The following is a 20,346-nucleotide window of genomic DNA, read 5'->3' as shown; positions in this document are numbered from 1 at the left end:
TTCTTTCCCTCTTTCCTTTTATTCCTCTTTCCACAGCTTGTTTGCACACTCCTTGTGTTCGTGACAATTTGGGTGATACCCAGGTGTGGAGCAAGATGGGCAGGTGCCCAGAAGCCCCTGGAAATGAAGCTGTTCCTGGCAGGCCTGGAGTTGGTCCCCTGAGACAACAATTCATTCTTAACAGCAGGAAGATTCAAGCAGTAGAAAGACCCAGAGTGATCAACTGTCCATCCAGCACGCAGTTATAAATATTTTCTGTTGAAAGAACATTTTTCCCAAATATAAAGATTTTTCCGGTGCTAGCAATGGTGGCAGAGAGACCTCCAGTGGCTGGGTGCAACATAAGCCATCCCCACCGGTTCACATCCCCACCGCCTCTCGGTGTCCCCCGGGGAGGCAGGCAGGAGGGTTTGGGGGGGGATGAAGGCCAGCACAGCCTTTGGGGCCGGTGAGAACAGCCCCTCTAGGTAAGCTGGGGCAGGACATCACTGCCTCTCCCGGTGTCACACAGAGCTGTGACCATCCTCAGTGTCTGGACCTGTACTCTGAAGAGGGTGGGACTGCTTGCTGGGCTGCTTTGGCCAGTGGTGGAAATACAAAATGAGACAGACAGTTGCTCTTAGTTAAAAAGAAGTTTGGGTTTCTAGCCTAAAAGATCGTTTACCTCTTTCCAAACACAAATGTTTCAATTTCACCTAAGAACATATTTTTTATTTTATTGGTTTTCCTTTTAAACTCAATTGAGCTAAACTTGGTTGCAGAATATTTTTAGGACTTTGTAAAATATTGGTTGCTTGAAACTGTATTTGCAGTGGATAAATTATTCATGTAAAAAAAAACCTCCAAAACTCAGGAGTCTTATTTTCCTTATGAGAATGCACATGCGCTGGAGCATCACCCAACACTAAGGGAACAGATAAAGCCAGAGTATTAATAATGCAATGGCAAATTATATCAATAATAATAATTTTGGTGTTGCTCATGACCATGCACTGAAAGCTGACACAGCAGCAAGCCAAGCTATCCTCAGTCAAACCAAGACTGGAAACTCCACCTGCCTTGCGAACCAGCCAGGGAATCCATGGTTTTCATCCCAGGAGCTGCTCCCACAGGCACAACCAGCAATGCAGCTGTGGGGTGGACAGTTTGCAGGTCCAGAGTGCCCTCTTTGCTGGACATGCACCTGCTGTGATTTTTCCACTCTCGAACAGCAATAGCTCAGCATTCACCACAGCAATCCATATAGACACATCAGGCTGATTGAGAGAAAATATCAACAAGCTGTAGCACAGATGTGCAAAAAGTAACGCTTACATAACGAAGAGGGGTTTTGTCATGCAGTGAAAAAGCAAAACATTTTGCTTTTCATTACCAGTAATGTTCTGCTTTGTTTTGAAGCTCCATCACAGAGCAGATTTCAGCAGAGGCCAATTCAGGAGTCCCTGCTCGAAGGCCAGTCCCACGCACCAGCACCCCGAGAGGGCTGGCCTCGCCGCAGGCTGCTGACCCCAGCTCCGCTGCAGGACTTCATCTCAGAGCACCGTGCCGGCCATAAAAACTTGCAGTTGATCAGCTTTGTTTCTACTCCACTGTCCCGCAGGCAGAGCTGCATTTTAATAAACATAATGATAGTTAGAAACAGACTTCCTCAAAGGGCTTCACAAACATAACTCAATCCTGGCATCACCAGGGGACAGTAACAGCGGTGTTTGTACAGATGGGGGATGGCAGGCAGGGAGCTTAGGCGTGCTGCCTCTCCTCAGTGGGTCTCTGATTCGGGGCTCAGATCAGGCCTCGTTAGGGGACTCGTTAGCTCACACCCACCTGCTCCTGACGTGCGGAAAACAGACTCCACAATCAGTGAGATTGTAAAGTAGGTATGTTCATTCAGCGCTGGGCAGCACGGGGGGTAGTCCCACCAAAGTCGTGTGCGCCTGATTTTGGCAGTTCACTTTAAATTTATACAGTCAAGTGTTACATATACATAGAGTTTCGCAATACGCCTATACATAGGCATTACCTATCCCCGCTTCATATTATAATTAGTTCTAGGAAGTCATTTCCATAGTTTCCTTTCAACTGCGCTTGCGCAGTGCCTCCTTATGGTGGTCGTCTGGTGGTCGTGAAGATGAAGGCTGTATGTCTTCTTCACAGTGAACTCTTAACCTTCTGTCCCTGCGCAGACTCAGTTGTCCCTTGGTATTTGTCCAAATCACAAGGTCGGTCTTGGCTGGTTCTTGGAGTCACTGCTGATTCTTATCAGGGACTATCTCCTGTCTCAGTCAGCCTCAACAATGGAAACGTTAAACATCACTTCTCATCCCCTTGGGCCATGTCTACCTCTATTGAAACTTCTTTAATTTCATTATAAGCTAGATAATTATTAAACAATTCCTATCTACATTCATATATCTACTATATCTACTAAGGTTCCTTTGGTTCCCCGTCTCACTCCCACCACGCCACGAGGCCTCGCTCCAGCAGCCCGCAGCCCACCCCGGGCCACCTGGGGAGCACCGTTTTAAGCGACCGTGTGCTCCCCGGGCTGTTGCATTCGCTCTCCAAGCAGGCAGGAGAGCGGGCAGCAGCAGCAACTCCTAAAGCCCCACCGCTCCCTGCATGACAACATGGCTCCTCCTTGTTTTGCCCCCAGCCGGGGCTGCGCCATGCTCCGTGAGGGGTGAGCACGGCTGGGGCACCCAAGCAATAAAAACAAAACACACACGGGGGGCATGGGGTGCTGCTTCGGCAGAGAGCAGGGCGTCCTTGGGCCCCACAGACAAAGCTGTGGCTGGGCGGTGGAACCCGGGGCCCCACGCCGGGGCCGGGCACTCGCCCAGGCGGCTCCTCTGGCAAGAGGTGAATGCGCGCCGGGCACGGGCAGCCCGCAGCGCTAGGACACTTGCGCGGCTGCGAACCGGCAACCTTCTCGTTCTGATGCAGCGGCGCTGCGGCGGCGCCACCGCACGGAGGTACCATCCCACCCCGGCAGCGCCTTGTGGTTCTCGGCGCCGCCTGTCCGACCCCGCAGCCCCTCCGCTCCCAAAACGCAGCCCCGGGCTCGTGCCTCGCGCCTCTCCCTACCCGGAGCTCCCAGCACCCTGCGGGCTGGGGCCGCGGTGCCCAGCGAGAGGGGTCCCGCTGGCCCCGTCCCCTCCTAGCGTGTCCCCAGGCAGGGGTTTGCTCAGGTTTCTTCGCTTTAAGCAGGGAGGAAGCAGCCCTCCATCCCCATCTCCCCTGCCAGGCAGAGTCGTGCCCACCACAATCCCCGCGCTGCTTTTCACTGCTGCTTTTTCCCCTCCGGATGGAAGGAGCCGTTGGGAAGGGACATGTCCGTGGCTGTAAAGAGGTGAGAAACACTGCCGTGCAGAAAGGGGGTTTCTGCAGGGTTTGCTCCCTCTTTTGCACAAGCATTTTCAGACACAGCACCAGTGACAGCATAAGAGAACAGGATCTTACCCGATAGACCACGAGGCCGCCCAACACAGCAAATCGCTCAGCGAGAAGCTCACCGTTTCTTTTAAATCATTATCTGAAGTAAATGATAAGCTCGTGCTCTCAGCCAGCAGACAAGTCACAGCCCAGTCTGCCTGTAACGCAGAGGACTGATTATCATCTAACCCATCTACTGTGGGGTTTTCAAGTTTTTCCTCTGGGCCATCTTACGTTCACACCATTAGATACAGTAATCCAGAAAATCAAGTAATATAGAAAAAGTTACCAAAAAAACCAGTATTACTACTGCCTACCCCTGTCAATTGCCCACCTAGGCAGGCAATCACAACACAAGCAGTCCCTCTTACAAAGCTCCAAAAATGGAAATTTACAGCAGACTTCTTAAATTTTCTCAGCAGAAAACTGTTCTTGATTAACAATTTTTATATTTGCTTAAGGAAATACTATTGACTGAAAAAAGCCAAAATTACTATTGGAAGAAAATGAATCTGTCTTATGTTTAGTGCTGTATTTCAGCATCACCTGTGTCCTGGAATTCAGTCCTCCTAAAGATTGTCAGGATGTGCAGAGACATTTATAATGAACTTAAACGCTTTGTTGTAAAGTCTTCTGAGAAAAATAACACATTCGTTTCTCTTAATTACCTTTTGCAGATGCTCTGGTATCTCCAGGTCCCACTTACCTCCCATAAATCCATGGTCCACAGGCTGAGAAAGATTACTCTGTATGATTCTAACCACACAAAGAAAGAGGGTGAGTGGAATGACACTGTAAACTACTTTTTAGAAGAAATATTTAACGTTTGGGAAAGAAGTGACCTTTAGTTGTTTCTCTCTTGTCTGTGCTCCCATCTCACAATTACTTTGGTTACTTTATGACACTTAATAAACTCATTCAAATTTATTTATTTGAGGACACAGTTATCAAAATAGTGATCTCTGAAATAAAACCAACTAGAAATATAAATAACCATATTTGCAGAACCCAAGTAGTAATATTTCTCCATCCCTACGCCCGCCCTCTTCTACCCAATCATGGATCTCTTCCTTCCCCTTAGTCGTACTTCATCTAGCCTTTTGATCACAGGACCAGATTTCTTAGATGTAGCTGCATAGGTCTTTAGCAAAGCTTTAAACATAGTTTCAGTATCTGGATGAGTGCTAAGGAAGGCTTTTTCCAGAACATACAAATCAACTCCTTTATCCTCCGGAAGACCTGAAATAAAACTGAGTCCAAAGTCTATCAGCACCAAGTCCAGCTTCTCTGTGGGTGGCCGCAGAAGTATATTGGAAGTTGTAAGATCCCCATGTATAAGATCTTCATCGTGCATTCTTGCTAACAGCTCGCCCATCTTCTCTGCTAAGGTAAGGAGGCTACTGGTATCGCTTCCACTCTGTTGTACAGAATTAATATGATCTTGAACAGTAATTGAACCTACAATATCTTCAAGATATATGGAGTTGGTGACATAATCCACGAAGTAGACCACTGGAGCTGAAATCCCTATTTAAAAGAAGAGCAAATGAAACGCTAGCAGTTAATTTACAGGGTTTTCCGACTTTTAACAACAAAACACAACCAATACAAGCCTTAAGCAGAAATGCCAGTTGAGATCACCCCTGGCCACTGATAATCCATATCTAGGGATGGCCCCCGCCAGCCCCTGGTTTCCAACCCATGCTGCACTAGCCTCCAGCCTTAAAACTAGCTGGCAGCTCGAGCTCGCTAAGAGGATCAGCCCCTTCTGGGGTGAGACTCCCCGGCAAAAGGGGAGGGGCTTTCTGACTGAGGACAAGCTGCGTTTTAGGGGGGCACTCTGAAAAAGCACAGCGGGTTGCCCCGGGATGAGAAGAAACCACCTGCCTCCTTCAGGACAAAGCAGGAAGGCCGTCAAGTGTCTGTTCCTTGCTCCGAGCGACGTGCAGAGCCGGGAGGGCTGCCGGTGAGCGCGGAGGCACCCGGGGCCCAGGGGTGTCTGTCCTACCAGCGCTGCCTCGCCTCACGCCGCCCCGGCCCGCCCTGCCCCGGCCCCGCCGCCCCTGGGCCCACCTGCCCGCCGGCACCGCAGCAGCGACCGCGCCTCCTGCGCCGTGCGCCGCCGGCTCAGCCGCTCCTCCAGCGCCGGGTGGCGGTACCGCTTCGGGATGCGGAGCTTGGCCACCGCCGCCCGCCCGAGGAAGAGCCCCCGGTAAACGCGCGCCTCGGCGCCCTGCTGCACCAGCTGCAGCCCCGGCAAAGGCGGCGGCGGCGCCTCGGCCTCGTCCGCGGCCCCCGCCTCGTCCACCGCAGGGCCCGCGGCCCCGGCCCCGGCCCCGGCCTCGTCTACCGCAGGCCCCGCGGCCCCGGCCATGCCAGAGCGCAGACCGCCCGCCTCCATTTCTGCCGCCGCCATCACAAGGAGGCACCACCACAGAGCGCATGCGCATCGCCCCTCCTCTTCGGCAATCTTCGGTAGCCCCTGCCGGAAACCTACGAACTGCCCGAGCTCCACCCCCCGCTTGTACCGCTCCCTGGCGCCCTCGCTATAGCGCGCCCGGTGCCCCCACCTCCTCGTTCTTGTTGTTCCCGGTGCTGCCCCTTCCAAAACCCTTATTTGTGCTTCCCCAATAAGTCCTGCTGCCCTCTGCCTACCTCTGCTGTGGGATACCAAGTAGCTGTAGGATGGTAGGACTTGTGCCAGAGCCTTCCCCGGCCCGGGCATTTTCCTGTGTTTCTGCCAGTGCAAGAGTGAGACCCGCAGCTGTCCCAGGGCCTGCAAGCAAGCTGCTGGATGTGCATCTTCCCAAGGCCGCAAGTGGGGTCTTCTGGTCCCGCCAAGGTGCTGCCAGCACCATCTCAGAGCTGCCTGGCAGGGCATTGCCCCTGGGACAGCACCCCTGGAGCATCACCACCAGGATGCTCCACCACCCCCAGGGCATCACCACCAGGGCAGCACCACTGGCTCTTGGCACTTCGTGTGCCAAAAGCCTTCGCTGGAGCCCATGCAGATCCACTGCAGCTGCCCAGTTTGTGGCTGGGGAGGAGAAGGGGTTTGCCCGTAGGCTACAGGTGATCGCCAGCCTGCAACAGGGCATGGTGTGACCTCGGGTCCCCGCGCTGGGCAGCACCAAAGCTTCTGCCCCAGGTGCTGGCACAGGCCACTCATGCAGTGAGTCGGGTGACTCCCCATTTCTCCAGCAGCCGAGCCCCACATCTCCGCGTTAGTAAAAGATGGATAAACCTCATTATGTTGCAAGCAGTATTTGGGGTTTTATGGCAGACTGAAAACCCACTACTCTACTGGGTGATCTGCACACACTGCAATTTATGTTCCTCAGAAGACAGATACAAGACACTTCAGCCCAGTCCGTGTAAATATGTTTTCAGTTGTTGCCTTTGGAGGTGCCACAAGTCCGTTTTGTCCTTGTTTTCTCATCCGCAACATTTGTTTCCTTTTCAGAACATTTATATTTTATTAACACATTCCATACAGCTTACTTGTCATTACACGGTGGGATCATGCCCGGCAAATATTTATCTTGCTTCAGTAACAACTTTTAAACAACCTTCCCAAGTTTTCAATGATACGGGTAATCCATCCCACAATTCTGCCCACTTGTGGCATCCTCCTTCAGCTGCCCTCACCGTGGCAGGGCTGCAGGAGCCTGACAACTTGGCCAGGGAAAGAGATGCATTCCTGGGCTCTGTTGCTGGAATTTGCAAATGCCACAAACAATCAAATAAATGAAGAGGTTTACCCTGTGTTGTGGACAGATTTTATCTAAGCATCTGTGCACAGCCCCCGCAGACATACATATATGACCTATAAGCAAGTGCACACAGATGCCCTCGGTTCATTATTCTCGTAAATATGATGGTCTTCTCTCATGCTGGCCAAAAACATCCTCCAGAGCTTTCAAAATACGAAAGAAAATATTTTTGCTTTATTTTTCCCATTATTTTATTTATTTAAATTTTATCTTTCCTGTGATTTCACTTATTCTTTTCTCTTTGAATGCAATAAACAGTTGACATAGCCCTTGGAAACCATCTGGAGCCTTTTACAATATTTATGGTATCACCCAGTATTTTTGTTGGAATATTGAATCACCCCAGAGAACTGCACTAAAGCCACAGACTCTCTGGTAAATTGTTTAATTATGTAACTTTGTTCTCCTGGTGACAAGCATTTATAAACTCTCCTTTTACAAACAATGTAATAGAGTTAAAAATTGCAGCACAGCAAACCACGCTAATGGAAACCAAGGCAGATCCCATGGGCTGCTCCCCACTGTCCTGCCGATCCCTTGGTATCAGGCAGGCTGCAGCACTGCGGGCAGCTCTCCCTTCACCCACCCCCCCCAGCTTATTTAAGGATGGAGGCTGCCATCCTCAGGGGTGGACAGACTAGAAAAGAGCTGAATTTGGGCTACATCAGGGCTCAGGTGGCTCCTCGCACCCAGCTAAGACACTTGTAGGCTCTAAGGTTGCATCCTCAACCTGCAAAGGGTGGGCACAGGGATAAACCGTCCTGTGTGCGAATTCACAGCTCTGACTCCCATTGCAGCTCAGAATTATGGATCTTGCCCTGTTCCCCCAGCAAGAGGATGCTACGGGCAGGGCAGGCTGTAGGGACCAGCCACCCATCAGAGGGGCGCAGGGACGCAGGGGAGTGCCCTGGGTTGCCGCAGGCTGCTATGCTGGAGGCACTCCTAAAATGTGCAGGAAACAGGACCCATGGGGCCACCACCAGTACTGACTGGCATTGCCAGTGAACCCCCCCGGGGTTAGGGCAACATAAAAGAAAATGCATGCAGCCTGGCGTCATAAGGAGAAAGTTCTGTGGGCTGTAAACGAGCACGCAATAAATGCAGGTGCCTGGCGAGCTGGCTCCATCCCAGCCAGCTGTAACACTGGCGCCTGCTCACGGATTATAATTTTCACCAATAACTGAATTGAGCTTGGCCAGTTTGGTCCCCTGAATCTCTTCCTAAGGCTCAATCGTCATTAGAGAAAATGTGCTCGAGTGTATAATGAGCATTGCGGAACACCGTGTCTTCCTTTTTCCAGAATGAACTTCTTTCTCCTCTTGTATTTATATTTTAATTTGTGATTTTAAAGCCTCTTTTAGCTGCTCCAGCCCAGAGGTAGAGAGTAACATTTTCAGTAATCACAGCCGCGTTGTGTTATCAAACACAGGCTGCCGTTTCAAACGCTGAGCTCCTCAGGAAGCACATTCCTGCGGCTCAGCCCTGGAGATGTGTTGTTCGGCTGCGAAGCAGGAACGCGCCCTCGCACCCCGCAAGTTCAGCAGCCAAGAGCAGGATAAGGATCAGATGGGGAAATGGCACTGCCAAGACACACCGTCTCGAGAGGAGGAAAAAAGCATTGCAGAAGGGAGCAAGGCTAGAAACATGCCAGCAGAGATGAAGTGTGAGCCAGTCCCAATGGATCCAACCCCTCCAGACCTTCTCATGTGGAGCTTAGGGACAAAGCTCCTGACTTCAACAGGCCCAGAATACTCATTAACTACAAATGGCATGTTAAGAAAGATGCACTTTTAAAACTGCAAAGGAAAAAGAAAGAAAAAAAAAAAGAAAACCGCAAAGGAGGAATTATCCCTGCTGTACATCACAGCAGGTTTTCACATTTTTTTCAGAGGACCGTAACCCCCAGTCACGCACAGCACCGGCGTGGGGGCTGCATTTCTGTACATACTGATGTCATCTTTTTGGCTGCCTTTTGTAAACATACCATAAAGCTCTGCTTATACACCCCAGGACCTCGCCTCCTTGCTGTCTGTGCTAATAATGTTTATTGCCCTGCCAGGGAACAGGAAGCTTCCAGAAAATGGCAGGGTGGCAGATAAACGAATGCTGAGTGACCATCGAGAAAAAGATCTTTTCTTCTTTCTCACACTGAAATCATTTGAGAAGGAAGGAATTGTTGAGGTGAATTGCAGATCATGTAGCCAAGAGTGGGTTTGCCCAGCAGCTGCTGAGGACTGTAGCTCGCCTCCGCTTCTCTGCCTGGCATGGTGGGGAATCTTGTGTGGGTGATGTCTCCCCCAGTTCATAACACAATGCACCCAAAATGTATAGGCTTGAGCTCTGGGGAGAAGCTGCAGGGGCCAAAGATCGCAGGCAAGATCACACTGTACCCTCAGCATACCCCTGTATTCCCAAGACTTGGATTATGAGCCCAGACACAGAGCAGTAGTGCCCGCTGCCCACCATGAACTGGCCTCATATGCAAGGTCTTGCGGAAGAGAGAAAATTGCAGTCATTTCTCCCTCTGAGTGTCATGAGAGCTGGTCATGATTTCAGAGCTATTTCAACTACTTTAATATGAATTGCAAATCCTATTGAAAAGCTCCTTCCGTGAGCACCGTTGGTTTCTGTTGGCTGGTGTCAGTGTTTGAAGCCATTCTTCACTGCGTGTGTGAACCCTGTGCAGCTGTCAGTTTGTATCAGATGCAAGGTTTTAGAAGAGGTATTTTTACATACTGTATTTCCATTGAAATTAGAGCTTATGAATGGGAAGCATTTATTTAATCTATAAACCAGGTAGATGATTTGAAACACTTTTAATATTCACTATGACTCTGAGAAGAAAGAAAACCAAAACCTTTGATCAACTGCTGCCCATATTGCAGGCCAGATACCCAACAGACTAAGGCTGAAAGAATATGCATGATCCGGTCTTGCCCATCTCAAACATTCAAAACTATGAGTTGGAGCAAAAAAACAGTTGGTACCACTGGTCTGCAGAGCAGACACATGGCATGTATCCCCTTACTTAGAAGAATAATGATTCTTTAAATATTTCTCTTGAACGGTCCATTAAGTTAACATGTGGAATGACTGAAAAAGCTCTTTCAAAAAAATATCACGTGTTCCTCAGTCTTCACCCAACCTGTTTACTTTTACCTGTGTCAGATGGGTGTGCCTGCACCACAGGCACGATGGGCACTGCTGCAGACCTTCCCAACTCGACCCTGTACTGTAGCAAAGAGCTTTACCAGCACAGGCTCCACAGAGCGCTGGGCTGGAGCTTGTGTTGTTATAACCATGTGATTAAATGAAATATTACCTGCAGTCACATACCAGCTCACAATGCAGGTATATGGTCATTTGCACTTGCCCTTCAGCGGCAGTCCCCGTGGCATGGCTCTGGGAAGGCTGTGCAAGCACACCCCCGAGCTTGTGACAGCACATCTTCCCCACGCTGGTCCCCACACCAGCTGGGGTATGGCACACTTCTGAACGTCGCATGTACTTCACCACAGTGCAACAGGCCCAGCAACTGCAGTTTGCATGAACAGCACCGAGGAGAATGCTTACATTGTGCTAAAGAGTTTTGAAAGCACTTCTAGGCATATCAAGTTTTGTATAATCCTTGTTTTACAAACTGGACTTCGGGATGCATGAATTTAGCCCCAAAGCCAGAAAAAAAATCTTGCACCCAAGTGCAAGTCCCAGTGTCCTTTATGCAGTAGCTAGCAGGGAAGGTTTCTGTTTCACTCAGCAGAAAAAGAATGTTAATTGCAAGGGAAGTTGAATACTGAAATGCTTTGCCTAATGAAGCACTGCGCAGGGGGAAGGAGATAAGCTCCAGAGACTGGTCCTTTCTTTCCCACAGCAGAGAAAGGTAAGAGTGCAAACTCGGTCATGCTGCTTTTTTTTTTTTTTCTTTTTAGCTTTGAAATGGTCACTCCATTCCTAGCAGGCTTTCTTTGGCTTTCCAGCCGAGCTACCTGAAAACTATAATAAACAGTCAATCTCTTGTGGGCTTTGTAGAGGCTTTCTAGTCTATAAGAATGAAGCTCTGCATTAGGGAGGGTCTGCAGTCAGTGAGGAGAGGAGATTCCTATTCCTGCTCAAGTGAGACAGACTGGGGACAGAGCTGTCATTCCAGCGACCAAAGCCAGACCCTGCCACATCCTCCTTTCTAGACCAATTAGCAATATACCCCCGGTAACATGTCCCCGGCCACGCTGCGCCGGCAAACCCGGGCTGCAGGGAGCCCAGCCCCGGGTTACGGTGCGGCGGGCGGGAGCGACTCATTCATCACCCCGGGGCGAGGATCCTTCTCCCCGGCCCTTTGCACCAGCTCCCCGGGGCGGTCGGCGCCCTCCCGCAGGCGGCCGGGCAGCCGGCGCCCCGAGCAGCACAACCCAGCGAGGGCGGCCGGCCCGGGGGACACCCCCCCCGCCCCGTCCTTCCCCGGCTCCCCGAGGGGCGGGCAGGGCGACTACAAGCCCCAGGCTGCCCGGCCGGGAGGCAGGGCGGGAGCGACGTGGCGCTGCGCGGCCCCGCTCCGGCCGCCGGACCCCCATCCGCTCCGCCCCGATCCGCGCCCGCCGCCGCGGAGCGCCGGGGGCTCTGCCCCGCTGCGCCATGGGTGAGTGCCGGCAGGGCCGGGGCGGGGGGAGGTCCGGGGGGGGGGGGGGCGGCGGCCGCCCCCACGTCCCGGTGGAAGGGACGGGGCAGCCGGGCTGGGAACGGGGGCGTCCTGGCCCGGGAAAAAGTATCCTAAAAAAAAAAAAAAAGTTTTCAACTTTTCCTAAAGGCTGAGACTGCATCTCCCCCCGCCCCCAGCCCCCTTTCGTTCGATTTTTTTTTTTTTTTTCCCAAACTTCCAGCAGACGTAAAGAGACAAGTATTTTCCCGTGACCCAGCCCCTGGGGCCGTCCCAGCCCGGGAGCGTACCCGGGGAAGAGAGGGCTGCGTGCGGGGGCTGGGGCGCGGAGTGTGCGGGGAGCAGCGCGGTCTCGCTAGAGTGACATTGGCGTGTGCAGAGAGGGACCTCAGCAGTTCGGAAGTCAGGCCAGTCTCAGCCGGGTCAGCAGCCCTGGTTACTGCCCAGTCCTGGAGCACGGCCCTCCGACCAGAGTTTGCCCTAGGCAGGGAATCGCCCGGCACAGCTCCTTGGGAGATCCACCAGACTTTCTGTCCTTATGTGAAGATCAGAAGGGTCCTCGAGTTCCCCAGCTACATCAGAATTTGATTTCAATCAAAGTTCATAAACTGTTACTGCTCATTAAGTTAACAAGAAATACAGCAAAATCTGATGGAATCAGCCTTGGCATTTACAGCGGGGCTGCCTGTATCTAATTGAGTTTGTGGCTTGAAACTAATGGCATGCCCACTTTATGCAAAGCCTTTTGTTCTCAGTGAGCAAATATTTTTTCTAATTATCTGCATAACATGTGTAAAAGGAGTGATAAAGGCAGTGCAGGTAATCATACAGAGCATGGTGGGAGGGACTGGCCTGTAGCATAAGTAACAGAAATGAAACACTGAGAGTTACAGAATAAATACAAATACAAATAATGGCCATCACTGAGAAATAACCTTTATTGCTAGCTGTAATTAAAGGCTGAATAGAGACACTTCCTATTAAACACAGCTTGTGAGGGGAAAAAAGCCCTTAGGCAGGGTGAGGAAAGTTTTCCATAGTCTGGTGGTTGTGTCCACATTTTTTCCACATACGGTCTACCAAAACTGTGAGTATTTCTAATTAAACAAAGCCAGTGTGAGAATACAGATAATATTATATGCTGGAAACCAGCATAAACCTCTAAGCTAATACACTTTACCTGTGCCTTCAAAACTGTAATGGGTGGAGGGGCCACTGTCACTGCTGTTCCCAGAGGTCCCTACATCAGCACTGGCTCCCGTACCATGTGCAATCCCCCCTGCCGCAACATGACTAATGGTTCACATGTGGTCACCCTTTCATCCTCTCCCCAGAGCGAGAAGCATCTGCAGCAAGCACCTTGGTTTTGTAGGGTTGTTCGGGGTGGGTTGGTTTGGGTTTGGGTTGCTTTTGCTGGTTTTTTTTCTTATTTTAGCTAAACTTACGTACTTACTAAACTTGCATGCTCAGCTGTATGGGAAGGACAAGGTCAAAGAATCGCTTCTTGTGTTTGGGGCAGGCAGCAGTGAGCTTTTCCATTCATGATGAAGTTTGTCCTATAGTCCTGGACCAGCCTGAGAAGGTCGTGCGTGGCTTGGGCATCCTGGCGCTGGGTGGTATAGAAGGAGAGATGAAGAAATCAGGACCACCCCCACGAAGTCATGCTGAGAGTGCAAGATTAACTAGGAGAAATAAACTTTTGCGAGCAGTGTTTTTAACGACAAGGTAGGGAGTGCGAACGCAGAGCCTGCAGTGAGAGCTGATGGTGCCCCATGCACTGAAACATGAAAATGATAATGCAGAACAATTCAGAAGCAGAAAGCAGAAGCTGCGTTTCCTGCCCAGAACAGGTTTTGTAATTAGAATCAAGGGAGACCATGGAGGATCCCCCCATGCAACTCCAGGCACTATAAATCACTGTCCTCCACTTAAATGCAAGTCTTAACTTTGTTAACAAAGTCCTGTTTTCACAGTTCTGCACCCCAAATGAGTGTCCCTACAGTTAGTGGAAGGGTGTGCAAGCCTGATAGGTTGTGTGACTATCTGCAAGTGCCTCACTACACATGACCTAGTGACCTATGGGGAAATTCAGCATTGTAGACGCTTTGGCTTTGTAGATGGAAAACTTTGGGTGTCCTGGGAGAGCTTTTTCCAGCTTGTGCATGCTGATAGCTTGCTTACTAGCACCAGAAAACTGAACCTAGCATTGCTTGCTTGTTTTCCAGGTCGTGCACTGCTGGTCCTCCTCTTATCTGCAACAGTCTCTCTCCTGGGCGGGCTGATATTTGGATACGAGCTGGGGATTATCTCCGGCGCACTGCTGCAGTTGCAGATAGACTTTCACCTCAGCTGCTTCAAGCAAGAAGTTCTTGTGAGTGCCCTCCTTATCGGAGCTCTCCTCGCCTCTCTGGTTGGAGGGATCCTCATTGACCGCCATGGACGGAGGAGAGCAATCCTTGTCAGCAACTTGGTCCTGTTGGTTGGCAGCCTTATTCTCACACTGGCGAGGTCATTTATTGGGCTGGTCATTGGGCGCATGACCGTGGGCTTTGCCATCTCTGTCTCATCCATGGCCTGCTGCATCTACGTCTCAGAAATGGTGGCTGCTCATCAGCGAGGGCTGCTGGTGTCTCTCTACGAAGTAGGCATCACCATAGGCATCCTACTGTCCTATGCACTGAATTACATCTTTGCGGACGTGGATGAGGGATGGAGGTACATGTTTGGACTGGCCATTGCCCCGACGGCCATGCAGTTCCTCAGCATCCTCTTTCTCCCAGTGAACCCAGTTAAATTAAGCTCGTGGGACTCAGACTGCCAGAAGGGTCTTATTCAATTACAGGACACTGAGGACAGAGCAGCAGCAAAGCGGGAGCCCTATAAGGAGAAGCATTACTTATTTCTTGACCTTTTCAGGACCAGAGACAACATGAGAAGGCGGACTCTGGTGGGCCTAGGACTGGTGCTCTTCCAGCAGTTCACTGGGCAGCCCAATGTGCTGGGCTATGCCTCCAAAATCTTCCACTCGGTGGGGTTCCAGAGCAACTCCTCGGCAATCCTGGCCTCTGTCGGGCTGGGGGCAATAAAGGTGGTGGCCACTCTCGTTGCGATGGCCTTTGCAGACAAGGCTGGCAGGAGGGTGCTACTCATGGCTGGCTGCATGGTGATGGCCATCTCTGTCACCACCATTGGCCTCACCAGCCGCATTGCTCCGCTGGCCATGGCCAGGGACTGCGAAGCAGCCACAGACCCCAATGCATCCCACAGCCTCACCCAGCACCCCCTCACGCCCCTATCCTCCCAGCCTACTGTGTCACCCATCCTGCCAGCATTAGGTGCTGGCAAAAGTCAGGCAGGCCCTGGGTTTGCTGCCACGAGGAGCCTTACCAAAGCTTTTGCCAGTACTCAAAGCAGAGAGGTTGTTCCCGATTCTTCCCTCACTCAGAAAAGGGGCTTGGTAGGTCAGGCCAAAGAAGAGACAGTGGGAAGCGCTGGCCCTCCTTTCGGTGGTGCTCCCTGGGCAGAACATGTGGTTTTAAATTGGATTACACTGCTGAGCATGATGGCTTTCGTAAGCGCCTTCTCAGTTGGATTTGGACCAAGTAAGTATGGTGTTTATATATCCCTGCACTAACCCAGAGAATAAAACTTGGGCTGGTCTTTATGGTCTGCTTGAAACATTCATTATGTATCTGCTTTACCAAGCAGCTCAGTGTCTGGGAACTGGAAATTTATCCCCTTCAGCCCACTGAATAATTTTCCAGCATTGCAGCTCTGTCAGCTGTAGGGCTGGTACAGCACTAGAATAACTTTCTCTTCTATGCTATCACTACCCTTGTAATGGTTTTTTTTCTGTCAAGCTCATTGCAAAATCAGAGCATCCCACAAGCACTACCTAATCTTCCTAGAACCCTGATGAGAAGGAAAATAGAGGGCTAAGGACAAAGGGACTTAGGGGTTTCTGCTGTGTGATAAAGAAAGTCAGTGGCAGAACTGGAAGTGGAACTTCCTCAGAAGTTTCTCAATATCAGTTGGTCTTTTTCTGAAATCATCATTTATAGAGATTAGTTCGTGCTTCCATATGAGCTCTAGTGTTTTCTGGCATTTATTGCTTTAAATGCTTTGATGGGCGAAAACAGCACCTAACTCAAGGAAAAACAGAAGTGCACAGCAAGTCTCATGGGTTTGACAGTGACCTTGTAAGTTATTTCAAGCAAAATAACCCCAGGATAGGAGAGACTACTTTAAGATATATATTGGTTTAGCTCTGATTTTAGCCCAAATGCAACATTGTCTCCCTAATCCTACCCCTTTCTCATTTCTTTACAAAGAGCATGTCCTGACAGCAGGTATGCCAGATCTTTTCCATCCCCCCTGAATGGAATGACTGACTCCCCAGCTTTCTTCTTTGCTCCCTGGGCCTGTTCATTGGTATTTCGTTCCTCTGTGGAGTGCTGAACGTGGGAGTTTTGAAGTGTTCTGCTGTGACCTGAGTCTGAGATCAATGAATGCTTGACACCACCAGCAGTGGGTGCTGGGTGAAGCCAGAGTTTAAAACCCCTGCTGAAATCTCCCTTGCCCATTTCCCGAATAAATTGCTTAACCCCTATGCTGTCTTTCTGTTCTCTCTAATCCGTGCAGTGACCTGGCTGGTCCTCAGTGAGATCTACCCCGCTGGGATAAGAGGAAGAGCCTTTGCCTTCTGTAACAGCTTTAACTGGGCTGCCAACTTACTAATCAGCCTCTCCTTCCTGGACCTGATTGGTAAGTGGCCATCCCCCATCCATCCCTCCATCTCCCACAGCTGGTTAGGGAAGGTGGCTGCCACAAGCCATTTGGAGATTAAGTGGCATTTTGAACCCTGGGGACTTGACGCGGGAGTAGGTGTGACCCTGATGCCTCTGAGAGCAGAAAAACCAGGCACCAGCAACACTGGTCTGAGCCTCTCCACCACCCATTTCATAAAAATCATCCCATCGCCCGCTGGGCTGTACTCCAGTACTGCAGTATCAGGAAACCATGGAGTTTGCAGCTTCCGTGCTGGTAGCTTTATGACATTTCTTTCTAGCAGAGCTCTTGACTGAGGCACTCAGCGGGCACTGCTGGGCCCTGGAGCTCGGCTGCCTTCTTTTCTCTGTGGTGCTGCTGGCAAAGCCTGGCATGAACCGTCCTTCTCCCTTACCGATTCCCAGTCCAGACCTTGCAGATAAGGAGCTTCCCTGCCCTTTTGAGGGCTTCTTAAAATAAGAAGCCCCTGTCAGGCACCACTGACCACCTCGCAGTAAGCAACCAGCTTCCTTTGTATCCCATGATGTGACCTCCCTCCAATGGACCCTTCATGCACTTGGATCTCTCTGCAGATGCCATTGGTTTCTCTTGGATGTTCCTCCTCTATGGACTGATGGGAGTGATGGCTGTTATATTCATTTACCTTTTTGTTCCGGAAACGAAAGGACAGTCCTTAGAGGAGATAGACCAGCAGTTCTCCAGGAAACGGTATGTGTGCTGTTGTACCAGCGTGAGTGCTGGCTTTGGATGCTTCCCACCAGCAGTCCCTGGGGTCTGTGGCACTGGGCAGCTCAGGGCTGTTGCAAAATCTGGTCAGCACTGCTGAGAATATCTGAGATTTGTGCAGGCCTGTGGGATGGGGTGTGAGAGCTGCAGTGTGGTTCAGCAGCAGGTCACTGCCCTGAGCCTTGCGGCTGTGCTGCTGGAGGGCACTAGTGACACTAGGGAGGAAAAGGGCTAAAAATCAGGGCTTGTGGGTGAGGGGAGGAGAGCAGGACTAGAGCATGGCACAGGCAGGTCAGGACAGTGAAGTCCTTAGAGTAATCCTGGACTGATCCTTCTCCTCTGGGGCAGGGACATCTCCTGGTGTAACACATGCCATCTCACCTGGTAGTTTCCATGCAAAGCCTGTAATGGGCTAGGGAGGATCAAGAGGTGTTTGTGCAATTCTGGTTGTGAAGGAGGTGGCAGGGCAAGCATTGCTGGAGCAGGGGGAGGCTGTGCAAGCCACACATCCATGATGTCCAGAGGAGGGAGCATACACCCCATGGGGTGGTGGCCGGGAGGCGTAACTGCTGTAAACCCCTGCCTGGCTCCTGGCTCCCTGCGAGCAGCAGCTGCCGCAGCTGACCTTCGCCATTGCCCCGCAGGGTGTGGGAAGGAAACGTGTTTAAGCAGAGACGTGGAAGAGGAGTGAGCTGCACACATGCACAGTATTGGAGAGTGGAGCACGCCAGCAGCACATGAAACCAATGACGTGCCCTCAGCATCACCCTGAAGAGAGGAGCAGGCTGTGCTATCCTGACAGTTCTTTTCCGTGGCCTTTAACTGGTGACCTCTGTTCCGAGACAGTTCTCCCTGCAGTGCCTTAGATCTTGGGACATGCCGATAGCTGTCCTTTGGGTCCTTGGAGGATTGTACGTCCCAGGCAGGGAACATGTCATTCCTTTGATATCTTTTTTTTTTCATGGTTTGTATGTCCTGTCATTTAAGAGATTAATGGTTTTGTACACATGAATTAAAGCACAACTTTTGCTGACAATGCTCTCCATCCGTGCAGTTCGTTTGTGAGCAAGGCGTATTATTTTCCAGTTCTTCAAAATACTTGATGCTTTACAGAGGGCACAGTACTGCAGGAGGAATGTGTCAAACACTCAGCAGCATACATTAATATTGTTACCCTCTATAATGTGGGAGCCTGGAGTCTGAGATGGGAGCTAATGCAGATAAATGCTGTTTTACTGGAGGCAGAAAGTGAGTGAATGCTGGCTCACCCACTGTTTCCCAAAGGGTCAAGGTCCAGCAGCTCATCCACCTGAATGCCCAAGGTCCATGCCTACTCAAGTGTAGAAGTACATCTCATGTGCATGTTTGGCTGCTTTCTTTTGTACGTATAGCCTGGTTTGCATTCACGATCAGGGTTTGCATGTACAAAAATGCATGCGATATTCTGGAACCTTTGACAAGTTTTCCACCTCTTACAATTGTACATTCTTTAATTCACCCCTCCTCCCGACACATATACGTTAAAAAACCCCACCCTATTAATACCACACTCACTCCCAAAACCTTGTGAAAGAGTCGCTGGTATCCTGCTGAACAGCCAGCCTTGCCTTTTTTGAGCCCCCGAAGGAACCAAGTCCCAAAGCTTAGGATTTTCTGCTGAAAATGCAGCTCCTTGGGGACCAGTGACTGCTACACTGGGCCACTGGGTTGGCACTGCAGGGTGTCGTGGTTTAACCCCAGCCAGCAACTAAGCACCACGCAGCCACTCACTCACTCCCCCCCCACCCAGTGGGATGGGGGAGAAAATCGGGAAAAGAAGTAAAACTTGTGGGTTGAGATAAGAACAGTTTAACAGAACAGAGAAGAAGAAACGAATAATGATAATAACACTAATAAAATGACAACAGTAATAATGAAAGGACTGGAACGTACAAATGATGTGCAGTGCAATTGCTCACCACCCGCCGATCGACACCCAGCTAGTCCCTGAGCGGCGATCCCCCCTCCCCCACTCCCCCCAGTTTCTACACTAGATGTGACGTCACATGGTGTGGAATACCCTGTTGGCCAGTTTGGGTCAGCTGCCCTGGCTGTGTCCTGTGCCAACTTCTTGTGCCCCTCCAGCTTTCTCACTGGCTGGGGATGGGAAGCTGAAAAATCCTTGACTTTAGACTAAACACTACTTAGCAACAACTGAAAACATGAGTGTGTTATCAACATTCTTCTCATACTGAACTCAAAACATAGCACTGTACCAGCTACTAGGAAGACAATTAACTCTATCCCAGCTGAAACCAGGACACAGGGACAAACACCCACGATGTGGCCACGTCACCCAAACCCCCATCTCAAAAAGACACCACAAAAACACTGGAAAATGACCTGTCCCTGGCTGTAATTCAGTCCGTGGCTGCCGGGTATCTGCCTGAATCACTTTCGGGATGTGCTTTTCTCTTCCCACTGAGCAATGGGGGTCACCCACAGCCTTCCTCACCCACCTCTGCATCTGCATCTGCCTCCCCGCCGCACGTCTGCTGCAGCTGGAACTCGGTGTTTCTGAAATCCCTCATGTGCTGTAGGTGCTGTCACTTCAAGGCACACAAGGACACTTGTAAAAGAGAAAAACGGATGCTCTCTTCCTGCAAAAAAAGCCTGTGAATACTGAGCTATATCAGGAGTGACTCCGATTACTTGGGAAAAAAGCATCAGTGCCGTCCTAGGAGCTAAAGTCAACCTCCAGACTGCGGCCGTTTGTGACAGGGTCGTATATTTACCAGGGGATCCCTGGCCAAGAGGGATGGGGGGGCAGAGGGGGGATGCTTGCATGCACCCCTATCTATATTTGCGTGGAGGGAGGGTACCGCGGAGAGGCAGCAGAGCTCACGAGCGGTTTTTCTTTACGGGCTGTGACCATTCGCCGCGCCGGGGGCCACCCAGCCCCCTGCCCCGCCCGGGCAGCCCCCGGCAGCGGGCCGG

At 50.9% G+C, this 20,346-nt stretch overlaps 2 protein-coding genes across 2 annotated transcripts; one reads left to right on the top strand and one right to left on the bottom strand.

Annotated features, from left to right (window-relative positions):
- Window positions 1–4,341: 4,341 nt before the first annotated feature.
- On the bottom strand, window positions 4,342–5,863 carry TP53RK (TP53 regulating kinase). The gene is made up of 2 exons (XM_052788682.1): window positions 5,506–5,863; window positions 4,342–4,959 (listed from the first exon to the last, which is right to left on the bottom strand). The coding sequence occupies exons 1-2, from the start codon at window positions 5,846–5,848 to the stop codon at window positions 4,481–4,483; spliced, it is 822 nt and encodes a 273-aa protein (XP_052644642.1). The 5' UTR covers window positions 5,849–5,863; the 3' UTR covers window positions 4,342–4,480.
- A 5,815-nt stretch (window positions 5,864–11,678) lies between these two features.
- SLC2A10 (solute carrier family 2 member 10) lies at window positions 11,679–18,406 on the top strand. The gene is made up of 5 exons (XM_052788671.1): window positions 11,679–11,838; window positions 14,082–15,458; window positions 16,498–16,620; window positions 17,217–17,352; window positions 18,015–18,406. The coding sequence occupies exons 1-5, from the start codon at window positions 11,835–11,837 to the stop codon at window positions 18,109–18,111; spliced, it is 1,737 nt and encodes a 578-aa protein (XP_052644631.1). The 5' UTR covers window positions 11,679–11,834; the 3' UTR covers window positions 18,112–18,406.
- The last annotated feature ends 1,940 nt before the right edge of the window (window positions 18,407–20,346 follow it).

This window comes from Harpia harpyja, chromosome 1, assembly GCF_026419915.1.
Source record: "Harpia harpyja isolate bHarHar1 chromosome 1, bHarHar1 primary haplotype, whole genome shotgun sequence".
NCBI lineage: Eukaryota > Metazoa > Chordata > Aves > Accipitriformes > Accipitridae > Harpia > Harpia harpyja.
The sequence above is the reverse complement of the archived record's forward strand: the minus strand, read 5'-3'. Positions and strand labels throughout refer to the sequence as shown.